This window comes from Hyperoodon ampullatus, assembly GCF_949752795.1.
Source record: "Hyperoodon ampullatus genome assembly, chromosome: 8".
Taxonomy (NCBI): domain Eukaryota; kingdom Metazoa; phylum Chordata; class Mammalia; order Artiodactyla; family Ziphiidae; genus Hyperoodon; species Hyperoodon ampullatus.
The window spans coordinates 39,616,530-39,638,121 of NC_136921.1; the positions used below are offsets into that span (position 1 = coordinate 39,616,530).

At 40.1% G+C, this 21,592-nt stretch overlaps 1 protein-coding gene across 1 annotated transcript in view; it reads right to left on the reverse strand.

Moving 5' to 3' along the window:
• Positions 1-8,764: 8,764 nt before the first annotated feature.
• CCDC150 (coiled-coil domain containing 150) overlaps positions 8,765-21,592 on the reverse strand; it is a gene marked incomplete at its 5' end in the record, with an annotated part of 90,743 nt that continues 77,915 nt past the window's right edge. Inside the window, 7 exon segments of the mRNA XM_079709617.1 lie at positions 8,765-9,070; positions 9,074-9,121; positions 9,410-9,520; positions 18,504-18,590; positions 19,316-19,477; positions 19,570-19,638; positions 20,080-20,274. Coding sequence (XP_079565743.1) covers positions 8,996-9,070; positions 9,074-9,121; positions 9,410-9,520; positions 18,504-18,590; positions 19,316-19,477; positions 19,570-19,638; positions 20,080-20,274 — 747 coding nt within the window. The 3' untranslated portion in view covers positions 8,765-8,995.

The window sequence follows — 21,592 nt, forward strand, 5'->3', positions numbered from 1 at the left end:
CCAGCCTCTCTTACCCAAGATCACCTCATAGAAGCGTGCCAGACCAGTAAAGCCTGCCGCTCAGGTCAGAGCTTCTGGACGAGCAAATAGGCCTCTTTCTCAGAAACACTGTAAGTTTTAGTAGGCTATCTTTGCAGTGCCCTGGGGGTAGTAGTCTGCCAAGAACTGTCTCTGACTGTTACAGTCCTCTGGCACCCAGGAATGTAAGCCCCCAGGCCTCCAGAGCCAAGTGATCAAGGGGCATCCTGTGGGCGGCACCCACAAAAACCAGGCACCAGATGCATATAAAACCTCCCCTCTGGGAGATGCTGACACTCTGGAGCACAGTAGAGAGAGAGCACAAAGATGGAGCCCACCCCCAAGAAGAGAAAACAAAGGTCTAGAGTGGGGAAAAAAGATGGCACCTCTAGGTTTAGCAAAATTAAAGTTTTAGTGAGGATGGCACTCCCTGGTTGGAGGGTAGAGATGACACCTGCCAAGGGGTGAGAAAAAAAGGCACCCACTGGCTTTAGCAATGCAGAGGGAGAGTGTGAAAATGGTGTCCACCATCCTCTGTCCCTGGAGAGTATTGCAGCGCATCCCACCCTTCTGGTGGATGCTTTAAGATTAGCAATTGAATCTCTTTCTTGTAAAGTCGAAGTGCTTTTCTAATGGCTGCTTCTGTGCTGGACCCCATGGTGAGTTCATGCAAGTCCTTCAAGGGCCATTTGTCAGATTGCTGCAGCCCTTTGGGTCTCATGGACATGAGCCCTGTTGGATTTCAAAGCCAGATGTTTTGGAGGCTTGTCTCTCATGTGCAAATCTTAAAAGTTGGGGTGCCTTTTTTGGGGTACAAACCTTTCACTCCTCAGGGAGCAGCTCTGGGTTTATGTTTCCTCCTGATTGTGGGTTGCCATGCCAGGGATGGGGTTTGTGATGAAATTGGATCTCAGCCTCTCCTACCGCTTTGATGTGGCCTTTTGCTCATTTTCCCCATGTAGAGATGCTCAGCTAGTTTTCAGAGGAAATTGTCCCATATATAGCTGTAGATTCAGTGTGTCCGTAGGAGGAGGTGGGTCCAGAATCTTCTTACATCATCGTCTTGAACTGCCTCCCTTGCTTGTACTTTTTAAAATGCTGTTAGTCCAGTTTCCTTATTTAACCTTTGGCTATCTGGTTTATCAAGTTTTTTTTTTATCCTTTAATGCCCTCCTGTGGCCTATATAACATTATTCTATTTTTGTATTTCCTTCTTCTTTTTGCCATTTTTGTAGTTGCATTTCTGCTTTGTCATAATATGTAACATTTGTACATCAGTTTTCCATTGTCATTCTGACCTTTGCTTCATATATTGCTTTATATATTTTTAAATGCTCACACCATCAGTCCTTTGCCTGAAATTTTCCCAGTTATCACTTGGTTGGATGAGGCTCATCCTTAATACAAAGGTTGTTCAAATAAGGCCCACAGGCAAGTATGGCCCATAGCCCATTTTTATATGGCTTATGAGCTAAGAATTTTTCTCCTTATTTTTAAAGGATTGTATAAAACACACACACACAAACCAAAAAATAATGAGTGACAGAAACCGTATATGACCCTCAAAGCCCATAATATCTACCATCAGGCCCTTTACAGAGAAAGTTTGCTGACCTCTGCTATTGCAAATTCCTTAAGAAGGGCTGATGGGTACAGAATTCTCTAAGTTTTTATATGTTTCTAACCAATTTTCTTAGTCTTGCTATTTGAAGGACAATGTATCTGGATATAAAATCCTTGGTTCACACACATTCTTTGAGTTTTTTTTTTAACACATTCTTAGAGTTTTAAAAAAATGCTACTTGTATTAACTTCTTTATTGCTGCTACCTTAAACCCTTAAAATAATACACACTTATTATTTCATAGTTTCTGTGCATCAGGAATACAGACACAGCGAGGCTAGAGTCTCACTCAGGGTTTCATAGGCTGAAAGCAAGGTATCAGCAAGGCTGTGCTTCTCTCTGGAGGTCTAGGGAAGAATTTGCTTTGAAGCTCAACCTGGTTGTTGGCAGAATTCAGTTTTTTTTGCAGTTTTAGGACTGAGGTCAACATTTCCTTGCTGGTTTTCAACCGGGGGCTGTTCTCAGCTCCTAGAGGACACCTGCATTCTTTGCCATGTGGCCTTCTCCATCTTCAAGGCAGCAAGGGCACGTGAAATCTTGTGCTTCAAATCTCTGACTTCCCCTTCTGTAACCAGGTGGGGAAAACAGTTTTTAAAAGACTCACGTGATTAGACCAGGATACTCTTCCTTTCTTAAAGTCAGTTGTAACATATAATTGAATCATGAGTAAAATCACCATTTTCACAGTCCCAGGGATGGTGTAGGCATGCATATCAGAGTGTAGGGAATCTCAGGGCCTTAGAATTCTGCCTACCACACTGCTGCACTGTTGCTTTGCTTGGTGTGTTGGTTTTTAAATGTCTATTGCCAGTTTCTTTTGCCTTTTAAGTTATTTGATCTTTTTGCCTGTAGACTTTGATAACATTTTGTCTTTGAAATCTAATAGTTTTATTAGAATATGTCTCAAAGTTGATCAGTTTTCCCAGGGTACCCACAGCATCCTTATAATGTAGATTCAGATATACATTTTTTTTTTCTAGTTTTGGAAAGTGTGCTTGGGCTGTAGGTTAAAATATTACTTCTATTCTACTGTTTTTTCTTCCTCAGGGCCTCCAATAACACAATTATTATTCCTTCTTTGCCTATTTTCCATTCCATTTACATTTTCTCTGAACTTCTTTATACAATTTTCATTTTCTTGGTTGTTTTCCTGCCTTTCTTCAATGACTGTTATTTTCATCTGAATCTGTTCTCCCTTGAGCATCTTGTAACTTATTCCTCATTTCTGAGACAATTTTGTCTTTTTCTTCCATTTCTTTCCTGAGTTTAAACAACTCTCCTTTTACTTCTGATTTTTGTCCATTTCTGGTCTCAGTTTTTGAATTTGTTTCCCAGTGGTTTATCGTGTCCTCAAAAGTTTGTCTGAAATACATTTGTTTGGAATGTTCATTTTTCGTGTCCTCCTCCATGAATGCCTATTGGAAATTTTCCTCAGTTGAAATGTAGGGAATTTCACTTCCTGACTTTCAGCAGTAGCTCTGTACGGACTTAACTTTCCTCTTGTTCACAGGTATGATATTTTATGCTTGTCTTTTTTCTTACTGGCCCTACAATTTTCCTTTTTTCTCTTTCCCCTTAACACTTTCGAAAGAGGGCTTCTCCCTTTTGCCTTTTTTACTCCTCCAGAATCTATGCATTTTGATGACTGCCCCCTTAAATCATGCCTGTACCTTTTAAATCATGTATGTACTTTGAAGTCCCTTTCCTGTAGTTCATGCTCTGATCTGCCTGGACACTTTTTAGTATTTCCAGATTTAGGGTGCATTTAGTCTTTGTGGTGGCAGTTCCAGATCAACCTTAGACTCCTTCCCTAGTTTCCTTTTTCTGTCTTCACTGCAGTTATTTTGGTCTACCTTTGTCTGCCACAGAGCCTTTTATTGAGGGAGGTGGGGCAGAAGTGGGAGAGAGCCATGCATGGGGATTTGGTGATTTTTTTTCTCCTCATTTTACTTAATTATTTTGAAGATTTGACATTATCTGCCTTCGAGTTATATAGAGTATGGTTTTGTGTAGAATTTACTTTTTCTTTCTTGTTTCATATTGCTTGTGAAGGGAATATTAGGAGGCAGACAGCTAAGTAGCTGCCATGTCTTTAGTTACCTGAAAGCCCCTATACATAGGTTACTAATGAAATAGTTTTAAAAGCTTCAGGAAGAACTTGACAGCTTGTGGCTGTCCATTAGTGCTCTGGAGGAAAACGAGTGTCAGTATGAGGACCCTATCCGCTACTCAAAGCTTTCTGGCTGCAGTGTAAATGAAGTTCACTAGTGACCTTGGTGTATTTTCTCCACTTACAAACTTTTGACATCTATGGTTTTGATCTGGTCCACCTCCATTTCCCCTTTCTTCTGGAAATATCACTTAGATTTCCTTTGGGGACCACCCTCAGTTTCAGAGATGGACATATCTCACATAGAGACCTAACCAGTCAGTATACAATTCATCTTTCAAGTCACAGTGATTGGTTGAGGGTGGCATTGAACCAATCCTTCCAATGAGACTCAATCCTGATCTCTTATTAGAACTATATAAGAAAAGAAAAACACTCTGCTGGGGCTGGTAATCAGGAAATATTCCAGTCTGTTTTAGTCTTCTATATATTGTTCATCGTTTCTGACCATTTAGAAAAGGGATTACATTAGCAAATGGTTTACAGAGTCCCTATTGCCCAAGGAAATCCAAGGTGGAGAAAATATTATAGTGTGGTACCACCATAGAGCCATCTCACTCAATGAAGTGAGAGATCGCCAGAGATAAAAGCCCAGAATAAACACTCTTGAGAAGAGAGATGTCAAATATTATCAAATAGTCAAATTTCTTAGAAAATCTCCTCTTTTTTCGAAAGTATTCTGGGGTAGACCCCACAGCTGAAGTAAAGGAGGACTAGTCCTCCCTTTTTTTTTAAACAGGCTCAAATATAAACTAGGGAACTTATTAAGAAAAAAATTGAAATGTGAAACTATTTTTAGAAAATATATAATATGTGGCCAGATGTTTTTAGAGAGGCTTAGAGAGTAAACAAGCTATGGCTCTCTAGATAAAAATTGACCCCTGAGATAAAAACTAGACCAAAAGGTCTTCTGTTAAGAATTGGAAGCCTGTAGGTAAAGAAGCCAGGAGAATAGTGCAAGTGAAAGGAGCACTGAAATAACAATTGTTCAATTCTGGCTAAGAAGCTGAAGGACAATCCAAAATCTGTCTAATCATGGCCGCTCTGAGGGAGAACCTGAGCCCACAACAGTTCCTTGTCCTTCCTCTAAACTCCCAAGTGGAACAATATAGCATTCTTGTTGATATTAGTGTTCTCTACCCTTAATCCTGCTACTCTGGAACATCAGATCCTCAGAGGAGTTTTGAGGTTGTCTAAAAAGCAAAATGACTTACAGTGAGAGAGAGAGAGAATTTTGTCTTAATGTAAAAATGACTGACACGATAAAAGATGATGAAGAATTTGAAAATGTAATCATAGAAGCTTGAGAAGAAATAAACTTGATTTGATTTGGTCTACTAGAACCGCTCTGAAAACTGAGAATTTACAACAATTCTAAGTCTCAACCCATACCTGATACTTTGGGATCTCTGCTGGAGAAATATTCCTTTCTTCTTTGTGGCACCTACAGAGTTAATAGGCAGGATCTACTTGCAGAGAAAATATACTGCAGCCCTTTCATATTATCAAATTATAGCTGATGTGACATTAGATTACCTACACTAGCCTAAAGAAATGACTCAAGGAATTACCAAAGATACTTACATGTGGAATCCCCCCAAAAAAGGTCAAACTCATAGAAACAGAGATTAGAAAAGTGATTTCCAGGGGTTGGGAGGTAGAGGAAATAGGAAGCAGTTGGGAAAAGGGTACAAACTTTCAGTTATAAGATAATGTATAACATGATGATTGTGGTTGAAAATACTGTCTTGTATAACTAAAATTTACTAACAGAGTAGAAATTAAATGCTGTCACCAAATTTTTTTTTAAAAAGATGTGAGGTGATGGATGTGTTAATTAGCAAGTTGAGAAGAATCTTTCACAGTGAATATCAAATTATTACAATGTATACTTTAAATATCTTATAATTTAATGTCAGTTATACCTCAATAAAGCTGACCAAAAAATTACCAAAGAAATAGCTATGGTCTCAGAATCCCCAAGGGTAAAAGACTTTACAGACAGGCTAACTGGAACAAAGTCAATTAGAGTTCAGATTGATTCTTCCTAGATTTTCATAAATCTCTTTTTGTACTTACATGAAATGGTTAGGCCATGCTCTAGGGGTGTTAGAAACATGGCACTGCCTGTCCCTTAAATCAGTAGAAGCCATGGCTTAGTCTCCTTGCTTCAGAACAATTACAGTCTTCAAGAAATTAGTCAAAGCATCTTCAGATCTTGTGTTAGTCTCACCTTTAAATCTGATGTTACCACAGGCAGTAAATCTCTATTGCTAAAGGGAATCTCTCATCATTTTTCTACTAGTTAACTAAATAATTATAAACTATTGCTGCTTTCTTTTTCTCATATTACCATCTACTGATATAATATTCTTTGAATATACAGAATAGTTACAATAATTGTTTTAATGTCCTTGTCTGTCAACTCTAATGTTTGTGTTAGTTCTGGGTCAATTTTGATTTTCTCATTATGGGCCCTATTTTCCTGCTTCTTTGCATGCCTGATAATTTTGCCAGAAATCGTGATTCTACCTTGATGGGTACCATATTTTTTTGTATCCTTCTAAATATCCTTAAGCTCTGTTTTGAAACACAGTTACTTGGAAATGGGTCATTTGGGGCCATGCTGTTAAGACGTGTTAGGAGCAGAGCTGTGTTGACTCCAGGGCTCACTATTCACCACTACTGAGGCCAGGCCCTGTTGTGTACTACCCAGTGCCCGGAAATCACCAGGTTTCCAATTCTGGCTGGTGAGAACTGGTACTGCACGCGCGCACGTGTGCGTGCATGTGCATGCTGGGCACTGTCACTTCTAACCCTTTTGGATGGCCTTTTCTCCAGCCTTAGGTAGATTCCTCAAAGGCATGTGCTGCCCAGTACTCAGCTCAGTACTCAGAGAGGACCTTGTGGGCGTCTCTGACATGCTCCCTCTGTGCGGCTCTCTCCTCTCCCGTCCTCTGTCCTGGAACGCTTGCAGCCTGTGTCTCCCCGGACTCTCAATTCTCATTCCTTAACCCAGGGAACCCATCCTGATTTCCACTCCTTGCATCACAGCCTGAACTCCCTCAAGGCTGTAAGTCGTCGAGGCAACAACAGGGCCCACCTCACTTGTTCCCTTTCTTTCAGGGATGAGAGTGCTTTGTTGCTTGATGTCCAGTCTCTTAAAAACCATTGTTTCATATTTTGTCTGTTTTTTTGTTATTTCAAATAAAAGTAGAGGGTCACAATAGAAGCTAGTATATATGATAGACACTCTAAACGTACTATAGAAACACTTCTAAAGTATCATAGAAATGCTTTAACAAATCATCACACTAAATAGGCTGTTTTAACTATCATCATGACTAGAAATGATCACCAGTCTAACTCTATAATTCTCCTCTTGTTCTGGATGAGGATATTAATATTCTTGGCATGTGACTGTCACGACAACACTCATTTGCAACCCATTAAGATTGATCATCTCTCCTGTGCAGCAATTGGGATCTTTGTTCCTATGCATAATTCAGGACCAAGGTTTTCAGTGCCACCTCAGGACCAAGGTTAATTGTTCTCTGGGGCTCTTAGTTAGGCTGTTTCAAGATTCTGACTCCCCAATACCATCAAATTGACAATACCTCCTTACCTCCAAAGGGATAAATACTATAGGAGTTAGACAACTTAAGGAGGCTTTTACCAGCCTGCCAATCAGTGAGTCCCTCACTCTTGAAAGTCAGACACAGAAATGGATGCCCTCCAGGAAACTTGCCTCTGAATGTCAATTAATCAACAATAGTCTCACTCAAGTACTACACATCTGCAGATGATGTCAACCCACTTAAACCTCTGAAACTCTTCCAGTGCTTGAACTCCATGCTTCCTCAAAACCCTATATAAGATCAGCAGTTTGCTCTGATCAGGGAGGCCACTGTCTGACTAACTTATCTCTCCCCTACCACAGGTAAGCAATCAATTCAGCTGTGTTTTTTTATTTTTTAGTATTTTGTTCTATTTTTATTTATTTATTTATTTATTTAGGGCTGCCTTGGGTATTCGTTGCTGCGCGTGGCTTTCTCTAGTTGCAGAGAGCAGGGGCTACTCTTTGTTGCAGTGTGTGGGCTTCTCATTGTGGTGACTTCTCTTGTTGCGGAGCATGGGCTCTAGGTGCGCGGGCTGCAGTAGTTGCAGCATGCGGGCTCAGTAGTTGCAGCACGCAGGCCCTAGAGTGCAGCCTTCAGTAGTTGTGGCACATGGGCTTAGTTGCTCTGCGGCATGTGGGATCTTCCTGGACCAGGGATTGAACCTATGTCTCCTGCATTGGCAGGTGGATTCTTAAACACTGCACCACCAGGGAAGTCCCCAGCTGTGTTTTTTTTTTATATTAGATATTGAGTGGTGGGCTCATCAACCTCTGAGTCTTATATTTGATATTCTAATTTTATAATTGCTCATTTGATTTAGGTCCTAATACTATTATCAGCAGCTACCATTACTTAAGCATCAATTAAGCCAGGTATTATGCCAGCTGTTTACATACTTTAAATCTGGATTACTTAATCTGAAATGAGAAGATAAAGCTGAATTTATTGCTTACTATAGTAAGGGAGAGCTACATTGGTCAGGCATAATCTCCTGGAACAGAGTTGAATAAACTTCTTTGTAAATGTCCAAGGAACCTGCAAATACAACCTCTGAGATATCTTATATACGAACAGAGATATGGTCTTATAAAAGGTGTGCTAGTAATTACCCAGCATAGAAGGGTATATGTTTACTAGACAGTGGGAGAGTTTTTACCACTTTTCAGGTGATCGTATTTCCAGGGAGTATCTACTAGATGTTAGACTAGGACATTTCACTGAAATAAAGTATCATATCATTTAGTTGCCAAATCATCCAGTACCTCATTAAATGCTTTTTGATAAAATTTACTTAAAACAATAGCCAAGTATCATGCAACAGCATCTCCTATCATACAACACATTAATATAAATTTACTGGGTGGAAAATGGGGAAAGGGACAAAAAAGATGGGGTGGTTCTGTATTGATATCAAAGAGTTCATAAAAGGATAAACTCAGGTCCAAAATCTTCAGTTCACATCAAAGACTTCATGTCCTGATGACGGTGGAAACAGCCCAGCCCTAGTTGCTGGGCTCAGGGAATCAGGGTGATGTAGCTGTTCTAAGTGAAGAAGCTCCTCTGTCAAGGACACCACCTTCTCTTTACTTCAGAATGACACTTCTTGGGCACAAGTCTAAGATTCTGTTTATTCTCCCATCAATGTAGAGCAGACTGATCGGATATGCTGCTGTGCCTTTCATCTTGGTCCTATTGGAAAGAAAACACACCCCAAAACTGTTAGAAACTAACTGCAGAGCTGAGGACCTATTTTGTCTTTATGGATGTCATTTTTTTTTCAAGATAGGTGGTTCTAAACTAGACAGCTTGGGAGAGGTAGAACTTTTAAGAAAGAAATTCAGTTCATTGGTTTTCCAAACAGTAGTTTAAAGAAATCTACAGATTAGTGGAGAGTAGCTGGATGAAGAGAGAACTTGTGTAATTAGAAATCTGAGAAGGAACAAATCCAGAATTGCTTAAGACACACAAATATTCCACCTCTTTCCGCCACCTGTCTTCCCTCTGCAACGGGTTTTTGGTCAGCTCAAGTTGTGGGCCATCGCATTTGCACTTAAACCAGAGCCAAGCTTCTTGCAGTTTAGCTGTTACCTGCACATACAAATGTTCTCATTAAAATTTACAACAAAGGAACACTTAATCTTTTTGTGTATTAGTTCAAGAGACTCTTTTTTTTTTTTTTTTTTTTTTGCGGTACATGAGCCTCTCACTGTTGTGGCCTCTCCCGTTGCGGAGCACAGGCTCCGGACGCGCAGGCTCAGCGGCCATGGCTCACGGGCCCAGCTGCTCCGCAGCGTGTGGGATCTTCCCGGACCAGGGCACGAACCCGTGTCCCCTGCATCAGCAGGCGGACTCTCAACCACTGCGCCACCAGGGAAGCCCGAGACTCTTTCCTTTTACACTGTATAATTTAAAAGCTTTATTTCCCCCCACAATTAGCAAATGGGCTTCATATTAGTTAAACTGGAAGTTTTCTTCCCATAGTTGCCAGTTCAAGAGACTTTACCTAGATATTAAAAGACTCAAATTCTAACTGCATGGTCTTTGCAACCTGTTTGCATAATACACATCCTTCTATAGATGAGAGAATAATTTCTGAATATGGAGTTAAACAATGAATGCAAACCTGCTGATTTTCATGCATTTGTTAATATTTCCTGGATGTGAACTGAGGTGAGAGGGCTCGGGAGAAAGTTAAGATAGGAGTGAAAGTACAAGATGGCATTGAACATTCATGTGGTAGTTCAAACCACACTTTGAGTTCTGTTCTCTAAGACTAAACACTTCTCCAAAGTCCCTGAACTGTAAAGCCTAGATTTTCCTGCTGTGCTTTATAAAGGTAATAGAATGAATTAGTAAAAACACTGCACCAGCTTAGTGTAAATGGTATTTTTTATTTCCTTTATCAAAATATTTTATACTTTAGCTCCTAAGCACAAACTTCCAAATGATCTGTTAGACTTGAAAACAGTCCCTCTAATAGTCTGCCTTTGAAGATGATCTAGAATCAGTATTCATTTACTTGACAAATATTTATTGAGTGCCTATATGTGCCTAGCACTTTTCTGTGTATTTGGGATATTTTGTGATTTTGAAGGTAGAGCCAACAGGTTTTTATTATATATAAAGGTTGCTTCAAAATAGCTGTAGAACATATCCTCTAGAATAAAAAGTAAAATGACTGGTTTTCCCCCTTTGATTATTTATGTTTCATGGACAGCATTTTCATGTTTTGACTCTGAGGTCTCAGAGACGAGTGTATTTCTCTCTTGCTTGGGAGAAGGCAAGCTCGATGAGAGCAGGGGCTTCTTCTGGCTTCTTCACCCTGTAGCTCCATCACCTAGCACGGCACCAGCCATATAATAGGTCCTTTATAAATTTGTGCTACTATGTACTTGTCCTGTATTAACCAGGTCACAGTGTGAGTACAAAATAGTGAGATAAGAAAATAGAGCTCTGCTTGTCATTTAACTTTTAGAAAGCTACAAAGCTAAAGTATTTTCCAGGTCTGTTTGTGCATCCTGACGACAGACACACTCCCATCCACCCCCAAACCAAACCCCACTTTTCTCTTTATCAGAAGTGGAGGGAAAGATGCTTGAAATGACATTCATTGTATATCATGTCTCCTCTTGTATGGTGAATGAGAATGGAGCCAACATTTATTGAAACTTACTCCAAGCCATCTATTAGAGTAACAGTGGTAGGTAATAACTTCCTGACTATTATAGAAGTGGTAACTGATGAGTTACAGAAAGTAAATGTAACTTCCTTAAGGGCCCAGTAAGTGTCATTGTTGGCAAACTCACAAGAGACGAGTCCATATTCCTTTTAATTAATTAATTAATTATTTAAAACATCTTTATTGGAATATAATTGCTTTACAATGGTGTGTTAGGTTCTGCTTTATAACAAAGTGAATCAGTTATACATATACATATGTTCCCGTATCTCTTCCCTCTTACGTCTCCCTCCCTGCCACCCTCCCTATCCCACCCGTCTAGGTGGTCGCAAAGCACCGAGCTGATCTCCCTGTGCTATGCGGCTGCTTCCCACTAGCTATCTAGTTTACGTTTGGTAGTGTATATATGTCCATGCCACTCTCTCACTTCGTCCCAGCTTACCCTTCCCCCTCCCTTTATCCTCAAGTCCATTCTCTAGTAGGTCTGTGTCTTTATTCCCGTCTTGCCCTTAGGTTCTTCATGACCTTTTTTGTTCTTTTTTTTTTTTTTAGATTCCATATATATATGTTAGCATACGGTATCTGATTTTCTCTTTCTGACTTACTTCACTCTTTATGACAGACTCTAGGTCCATCCACCTCAGTACAAATAACTCAATTTCGTTTACTTTTATGGCGAGTAATATTCCATTGTATATGTGTGCCACATCTTTGTCCATTCATCTGTTGATGGACACTTAGGTTGCTTCCATGTCCTGGCTATTGTAAATAGAGCTGCAATGAACATTGTGGTACATGACTCTTTTTGAATTACGGTTTTCTCAGGGTATATGCCCAATAGTGGGATTGCTGGGTCGTATGCTAGTTCTATTTTTAGTTTTTTAAGGAAACTCCATACTGTTCTCTATAGTGGCTGTATCAATTTACATTCCCACCAACAGTGCAAGAGGGTTCCCTTTTCTCCACACACTCTCCAGCATTTATTGTTTGTAGATTTTTTTTTTGCAGTACGTGGGCCTCTCACCGTTGTGGCCTCTCCCGTTGCGGAGCACAGGCTCTGGACGTGCAGGCTCAGCGGCCATGGCTCATGGGCCCAGCTGCTCCGCGGCATGTGGGGTCTTCCCGGACCGGGGCATGAACCCGTGTCCCCTGTATCGGCAGGTGGACTCTCAACCACTGCGCCACCAGGGAAGCCCAATTGTTTGTAGATTTTTTGATGATGGCCATTCAGACTGGTGTGAGGTGATACCTCATTGTAGTTTTGACTTGCATTTCTCTAATGATTAGTGATGTTGAGCATCTTTTCATGTGTTTGTTCGCCATCTGTATCTCCTTAGGAGAAATGTCTCTTTAGGTCTTCTGCCCATTTTTGGATTGGGTTTTCTTGTTTTTTGATATTGAGCTGCATGAGCTGCTTGTATATTTTGGAGATTAATCCTTTGTCAGTTGCTTCATTTGCAAATATTTTCTCCCATTCTGAGGGTGGTCTTTTCATCTTGTTTATGGTTTCCTTTGTTGTGCAAAAGATTTTAAGTTTCATTAGGTCCCATTTGTTTTTGTTTCTATTTCCATTTCTCTAGGAGGTGGGTCAAAAAGGATCTTGCTCTGATTTATGTCATAGAGTGTCTCTAAGAGTTTGATAGTGTCTGGCCTTACATTTAGATCTTTAATCCATTTTGAGTTTATTTTTGTGTATGGTGTTAGGGAGTGTTCTAATTTCATTCTTTTACATGAAGCTCTCCAGTTTTCCCAGCACCACTTATTGAAGAGGCTGTCTTTTATCCATTGTATATTCTTGCCTCCTTTATCAAAGATAAGGTGACCATATGTGAGTGGATTTATCTCTGGGCTTCCTATCCTGTTCCATTGATCTATATTTCTGTTTTTGTGCCAGTACCATACTGTCTTGATAACTGTAGCTTTGTAGTATAGTCTGAAGTCTGGGAGCCTGATTCCTCCAGCTCTGTCTTTCTTTCTAAAGATTGCTTAGGCTATTCAGGGTCTTTTGTGTTTCCATACAAATTGTGAAATTTGTAAGTTGCTTTGGGTGGTATAGTCATATTCACAAATGTTGATTCTTCCAATCCAAGAACATGGTATACCTCTCCATCCGTTTGTATCATCTTTAACTTCTTTCATCAGTGTCTTACAGTTTTCTGCATACAGGTCTTTTGTCTCCTTAGGTAGGTTTCTTCCTAGGTATTTTATTCTTTTTGTTGCAATGGTAAATGGGAGTGTTGCCTTAATTTCACTTTCAGATTTTTCATCATTAGTGTATAGGAATGCAAGAGATTTCTGTGCATTAATTTTGTATCCTGCTACACTACCAAATTCATTGATTAGTTCTAGTAGTTTTCTGGTAGCATCTTTAGGATTCTCTATGTATAGTATCATGTCATCTGCAAACAGTGAAAGTTTTACTTCTTTTTTTCTGATTTGCATTTCCTTTATTTCTTTTTCTTCTCTGATAGCTGTGGCTAAAACTTCCAAAACTATGCTGAATAATAGTGGTAAGAGTGGGCAACCTTGTCTTCTTCCTGATCTTAGAGGAAATGGTTTCAGTTTTTCACCATTGAGGACAATATGCCTACTTTCTGGAGGGTTTTTATCATAAATGGGTTTTGAATTTTGTCAAAAGCTTTCTCTGCATCTATTGAGATGGTCATATGGTTTTTCTCCTTCAGTTTGTTAATATGTTGTATCACATGATTGATCTGTGTATATTGAAGAATCCTTGCATTCCTAGGATAAACCCCACTTGATCATGGTGTATGATCCTTTTAATGTGCTGTAGGGATTCTGTTTGCTAGTATTTTGTTGAGGATTTTTACATCTATGTTCATGAGGGATATTGGCCTGTAGCTTTCTTTCTTTGTGACATCTTTGTCTGGTTTTGATATCAGGGTGATGGTGGCCTCATAGAATGAGTTTGGGCGTGTTCCTCCCTCTGCTATATTTTGGAAGAGTTTGAGAAGGATAGGTGTTAGCTCTTCTCTAAATGTTTGATAGAATTCACCTGTGAATCCATCTGGTCCTGGGCTTTTGTTTGTTGGAAGATTTTTATCACAGTTTCAATTTCAGTGCTTGTGATTGGACTGTTCATATTTTCTCTTCCTGGTTCAGTCTCGGAAGGTTGTGCATTTCTAATAATTTGTCCATTTCTTCCAGGTTGTCCATTTTATTGGCATAGAGTTGCTTGTAGTAATCTCTCATGATCCTTTGTATTTCTGCAGTGTCAGTTGTTACTTCTCCTTTTTCATTTCTAATTCTATTGATTTGAGTCTTCTTTTTTTTCTTGATGAGTCTGGCTAATGGTTTATCAATTTTGTTTATCTTCTCAAAGAACCAGCTTTTAGTTTTATTGATCTTTGCTATTGTTTCCTTCATTTCTTTTTCATTTATTTCTGATCTTTATGATTTCTTTCCTTCTGCTAACTTTGGGGTTATTTTGTTCTTCCTTCTCTAATTGCTTTAGGTGTAAGGTTAAGTCGTTTATTTGAGATGTTTCTTGTTTCTTGAGGTAGGTTTTTTTGCTATAAACTTCACTCTTAGCACTGCTTCTGCTGCATCCCATAGGTTTTGTGTCACCGTTTTCATTGTCATTTGTTTCTAGGTATTTTTTTGATTTACTCTTTGATTTCTTCAGTGATCTCTTGGTTATTTAGCTGTGTATTGTTTAGCCTCCATGTATTTGTATTTCCTACAGATTTTTTCCTGTAGTTAATCGATATCCAGTCTCATAGCATTGTGGTCAGAAAAGATACTTGATACGATTTCAATTTTCTTAAATTTACTGAGGATTGATTTGTGACCCAAGATATCATCTATTCTGAGTGTTCCATGAGCACCTGAGAAGAAAGTATATTCTGTTGTTTTTGGATGGAATGTCCTATAAATGTCAATTAAGTCCATCTTGTTTAATGTATCATTTGAAGCTTGTGTTTCCTTATTTCTTTCCAGTTTGGATGATCTGTTCATTGGTGAAAGTGGGGTGTTAAAGTCCCCTGCTGTGATTGTGTTGCTGTTGATTTCCCCTTTTATGGCTGTTAGCATTTGCCTTATGTTTTGAGGTGCTCCTATGTTGGGTGCATAAATATTTACAATTGTTATATCTTCTTCTTGGATCAATCCCTTGATCATTATGTAGTGTCTTGTCTCTTGTAATAGTCTTGATTTTAAAGTCTATTTTGTCTAATATGAGAATTGCTACTCCAGCTTTTGCTTTCCATTTGCATGCAATATCTTTTTCTATCCCCTCACTTTCAGTCTGTATGTGTCCCTAGGTCTGAAGTGGGTCTCTTGTAGACAGCATATATATGGGTCTTGTTTTTGTATCCATTCAGCCAGTCTGTGTCTTTTGGTTGGAGCATTTAATCCATTTACATTTAAGGTAATTATTGATATGTATGCTACTATTACCATTTTCTTAATTGTTTTGGGTTTGTTATTGTAGGTTTTTTCCTTCTCTTGTGTTTCCTGCCTAGAGAAGTTCCTTTAGCATTTGTTGTAAAGCTGGTTTGGTGGTGCTGAATTCTCTTAGCTTTTGCTTATCTGTAAAGGTTTTAATTTCTCTGTTGAATCTGAATGAGATCCTTGCTGGGTAGAGTAATATTGGTTGTAGGTTTTTCCCTTTCATCACTTTAAATATGTTCTGCCACTCCCTTTTGGGTTGCAGAGTTTCTGCTGAAAAATCAGCTGTTAACCTTATGGGGATTCCCTTGTATGTTATTTGTGCTTTTCCTTTGCTGCTTTTAACATTTTTTCCTTGTATTTAATTTTTGATAGTTTGATTAATGTGTCTTGGCGTGTTTCTCTTTGGGTTTATCCTGTGTGGTACTCTCTGTGCTTCCTGGACTTGATTGACTATTTCATTTCTCATGTTAGGGAAGTTTTCAACTATAATCTCTTCAAATATTTTCTGAGTCCCTTTCTTTTTCTCTTCTTCTTCTGGGACCCCTATATTTCGAATGTTGGTGTGTTTAATGTTGTCCCAGAAGTCTCTGAGACTGCCCTCAATTCTTTTCATTCTTTTATTCTGCTCCCTGGCAGTTATTTCCACCATCTTATCTTCCAGCTCACTTATCCATTCTTTTGCCTCAGTTATTCTTCTACTGATTTCTTCTAGAGTATTTCTAATTTCAGTAACTGTTTGTTTGTTTGCTCTTTAATTCTTCTAGATCCTTGTTAAATGTTTCTTGTAATTTCTCCATTCTGTTTCCGAGATCTTGGATCACCTTTACTATCATTACTCTGAATTCTTTTTCAGGCAGCTTGCCTATTTCATCTTCACTTATTTGTCTTTTAGGTTTTCACCTTGTTCCTTCATCTGTAACATTTTTTTTTTGGTTGTTTCATTTTTTTTTTTTTTTGATGGGTGGTGCTGTATTCCTATCTATCTTACTGGTTGTCTGGCCTGAGACGTCCAGCACTGGAGTTTGCAGGCAGTTGGATAGAGCCGGGTCTTGGTGCTGAGATGAGGACCTCCAGGATGCCTCACTCCCATTAATATTCCCTGGGGTTTGAGGTTCTCTGTTAGTGCAGCAGACTTGGAGCTCCCACCACAGGAGCTCGGGCCTGACCTCTGTCCTGGGAACCAAGATCTTGCAAGTTTTGTGGCATTGTAAAAAAATAAAAAGAAAAAAGAAAAAGGAAAAAAAGGACCAGAGCAGCACAATATCAAAGAATAAAAAAGAAAATAAAATTAGAAAGATAAAAAATATATTAGGAAATATAAAACTATAATTGAAACAACTGCAACAAGGTAAAATAAAACCACAACAGAAAAAAGAAAAAGAAAAGGGGGGTACAAGCCAAAAGGAGAGAACAATAACAAAGTATAAAGAATAAAATAAAATTAGAAAAATAAAAGATTAGGAAATATAAAAATATAAGAGAATCAACAATTAGTCAACAAGGTAAAACAGAACCCCAATCTAAGAGAGAAAAAAAAAAAAGCCTTAGCTATGGGGGGGTGGGGTTTAGGCAGGGGTGGAACTTAGGCAGGGGTGGGGTTTAAGGTGGGGCAGGACCTAGGCTCAGGACCCCCATAGCAGGAAAAGGCCCTGGGGGTGGAGCCTAGGTGGGGTGATGTTCAAGTGTGGGGCAGGGCCTCTGCTTAGGACCTGCGTGGAAGGAAGGGAGGGCCTCTGCAGTGTGGAGTTCTGGAGTTTGGAGGTAAGGCCCTGAATGAGGGTGTGTGGGTAGGGTTTAGGCCCAGTGCCTTGGAGGGGGTCTCTGAGTGTAGAGGTGGGGCCCTGGGTGGAGGGTGTAGGGGTGGGGCTTGGGCTCTGCGTAGTAGGGAGGAGGCTCCGAGGATTAGGCCCAGGAGCCCAACAGGGAAAGCGCTGGCCCTGTTTCCTTCCATTCCTCTGTGCCCTCCCCCACTGTCTCCTCCAGGGTCTCCCCCGTTGCTGCTGGACCCCTAACTGTGGGTGGGTCCCGCTGGGTGTAGGAACTCCTCCCCTCCCCCAGCCACCCCTCAGGGGTGCCAGTCCCACAGGTCCAGCCTTTACTTTTGTTCCCCCTTCCCTCCCACTCCCTCAGGACCCGCACAGCTGGAGGGGGCCTCAGTGGGCAGAGGGTCAGGCCCAGGATCTCAGCAGGTTCCCAGGGGCCCAAGTGGGCAGGGGAAACCTGGCCCTGCTCCCTTTTGATCCTCTGCCCTCCCAGTGGTACCCAAATTTCCCCCTTCAGGCATGGAATCCCTTCCCCTCCCCTAGCTGCCCGTCAGGTGCCAGTCCTGTCCCACCTCAGCTTCTCCTCCCCCCTCACTCCCCCCCACACCCCAGGTCCTACCTGGTCTCTGGGGGTTCCTCCCGTCCCCTTAGGTATCCGTGGTCCCCGAGGTGCCTGGTAGGTGCCCTCGTTGTGAGCAGACGCGAATTCCGCATCCTCCTAGTGCACCGTCTTCACCCCGCCCCCCCATATTCCTTTTAATATACCATTCTGACAGTCATATTATCATGTAACTTAATGGCTACAAAAGGGATAAACTGGCAGCAATGTCACTGTGATACCTTTAGCTTAAGAATCTCTTCTTCTTTGAATTTTTATTTATTATACAGCAGGTTCTTATTGGTTATCTATTTTATACATATTAGTGTATATATGTCAATCCCAATTCCAGGGATTTCTGGAATTTCAGGGGCTTGGACTACCAAGTTAATATTAGTCAATGTCAATCAATATTTTAGCATTCTATGATGTCTCATCAAGACACAGAATCTTAATCTAAAACTATTCTTTATAACGGAGGCTATACTAAGGTATTGGTTCTTGCCTTTTGCACTCCTGACAACTGTGTTACTGAAGGATATCACACGGACTTGTGTTTCAGGGTCATCGTGTCTGAGGAAGCTTGTCTAAGTCTTCATGTCTGTGGGTCTCGCTTACCTGTTCTGATTCCATACTAGCTTCTTTCAGTTTATCCTCTGTTGCCTCTTTACACTTCTTCAGGTGTCTAACTGTTTCTTCCAATTCCTGAAAACGTGATACAAAGATTTTTTACAAACTCCCAATGTACTATATATGGAAGGAAAAGCTTCAATATTGTAATAAATGAGCAACCAAATTATGAAAGTATGATGGGGTACTTTCTAACTCCAGGTGCTACCAGACTATAGGATAAAAACTATTATTTTCAGTTTAACCTACAGTATACATTTGTGTATATGATTATAGATTTTGATTTACAGATTCTCCTGAGAAAAGATGATTAACATCTCTTTCCAGAACTGGGGAATACTTTTCATAGCAGACAATCTCTGTTGGAAGGCAAGAGCTTGATGGTCTCTTGAAGTCCCTTTTCCGTAATAAAATGTGCTTTTCATTAGGTTGGGAGTAGATAAAAGTCCTGTAACGGCAACAGATGTATCTGAGCTACGGGGAAGAACCAAGGGGTGTAAAGTTCCTGAAAGACTATGAAGTTCACAAGTTTTACTTAGTAACTAGTACTTTGCATATGTGAGCTTTAGTCGTTCTTTAAAAATGAGTATCATTTTTATTAAGTTGAACATGAAGACGAGGTGCCATAGTCAAAGCTCCAGGCTTCATTCCTAGATATGATTTTAAGGACTTAGCTAAGATGAACGACTTGTAAGTTTGTCTTCTTCTATAGAGCCTAGAAAAGCCAGGTGCCCTCATGCTGGGTTTTGCACATGGCCTTTGCTGGTAATCTCTGAGATGAATCTTAGGAACCCTTTTACCTGGCACCGATGCTCCAGCTCCCACCTCCTCTTCTGCTCTGCCTCGAGTTGCAGCTCTTGCTGTTTATTCTGAGCTGACAGATCATGTTGGCTCTTGGCCAACAGCTGCATCTCCTGCTGTAGGTTAGTCATTTCAGATACACATTTCTGGATACTCAGTGACTGGTAGGGCACAAAGAGGGAGACGGTTGGTGAACCTGTCCAAGTTTGGGATTTCATGTGAATGGTAAACAGAGTGTGTGGAAATCATCTACCTGTTCATAGCTTTTTTTCAGATACTGATCCTTAATTAGCTCCACTTGCCTCAATTCTGTTTCTGTTTGCTGAAAGTAAATGTGGAAATAACATAGAAAGATGATCAGTGGAAAAACTGGCTTGCTCTTTTTGCCTATAGGCTGACAGAAAGAATCCCACATGAGATCCACAGTTACCAGTTCCTGCTGGGCTCTCCTTCCCATCCAGCCCCCTGACCCCGAAAGAGCAAAGTCTTGTACAATCACTGTGGAAGAGACAGCTGGGGAGCCAGAATGTGACACTGGCAGCTAATGAGAAACCAAACACGGATGCAGCAGTATGTCCGCGGGACAAAGAGTCTCCCCCCACCTCCCCCCAGGCAATCTGCCCACTTCCCAGGTGTAGCTGTAATTCCCAGAGAACACGTGGTGGTGGTGGGGCTCTGAAACCATCTTCCCCAGACACCACTGCCTGCCTGGATCCTCATCAGATACTAAGGAGGAGAGGAGAGTTAGGGTTTCTCATACAACCTTCCTCCTCTCTATGTTCTGAGCATTATTCGCCTTAGCTGACAAGTGGAACTTAATTTGGGCCTTTTGATCCTTTATTTTCTCCTTGCTGCTGTTCAGTATCTTTTCCAACTCTGTAAGTTTCTGCCGCAGCTCCTGGTTGGTCCGGGATACTTCCACTGATCTGAAGTTGCTTTCATCAAGGGCTTTCTTCAGCTGTGGGATACAAAGGGAAAATTAGAACATTTTAACCTTCCATTCAGTAAGAGAAGCTTATGTTTAGCTGTGTCCCTATATTTTGTTCTCTTTGGACCTTTCTTTTAAAAAGGAGGTTAAGTGATGGGACTTCCCTGGTGGTCCAGTGGCTAAGACTCTGTGCTCCCAATGCATGGGGGCCGGGTTTGATCCCTGGTCAGGGAACTAGATCCTGTGTGCCACAACTAAAGATCCTGTGTGCTGCAACTAAGACCTGGCACAGCCAAATAAATAGATATTTAAAAAAGGAGGGTAAGTGAGGCAATAATAATAAGTAGATTTGTGGAGAAACACTCTCAGTGATTTTCATAATTTTTAACACTAAAGAACACAATTTTTCTTAGAACAGATAATGTAAATGTATGTTCGTCATTTGCTTTCTAAGAGCATGGCTTTGGAATCAGACAGAAGTTAAAATCTCAGCTTCACCACACACTAGTCAAGTAATTTCAGATAATTAACTTCCCTAAGCTTCAGGTTCATCATTGGAAAAGTATGTGAATAGCCTACTTCATAGGATTCATGTAACAGTTAAACAAGAGGAGGCAGAGAAGAAATATAGAGCCTGGCACACACTAATTGCTCAGTGCTCATTGCTGTGCTTTAAAGGTTTTTTTTTTTTTTTTTTTTTTTAAAGCTTAAGCTCGTCTCTTTCTGTCACTTGTGACCTCATGTATGGAGAAGTGAAAATAAATTATACGGAGTTTATGTAAATACACCTATCAGTTATTGACTATCCTTGCATGTATTTTTATAATATTGCTTTTTTTCTATTGAGGTATAGTTGATTTATGATATTAGTTTTAGGTGTATGATGTAGTGATTAAAAATTTTTATAGATTATACTCCAGTTATTATAAAATACTGGCTATATTCCCTGTGCTGTACAATATATCCTTGTAGCTTATTTACATAGTAGTTTATACTTCTTATGAATACTGCTTTTTGTTTAGAAATTTTAATAAACTTGTCTAGTGGAAAAATAACATAGTGATTACTATTAAAAACAAGACAACAGGCCCACAATGAAGTCACTTATGCTAAACCTTATGTCACCAAACTGAGACTTAATTACAGTTTTGGCTCTCCCAGAAAAGGACTCTTAAACCAGTCAATCAGGAATGGCCTGATCAGCATTAGGTGAGTAATCTGCCTGACAGACCCCTGCCGTCCCTTAAAGGAAGTAACTCTGCTACTACTAACTAATCTACTTTTTTGCCTAGTATAACTTCCTTGTTCCTGCTCCCCTCTGCCTATAAAAGTCTTTCATTTTATACAA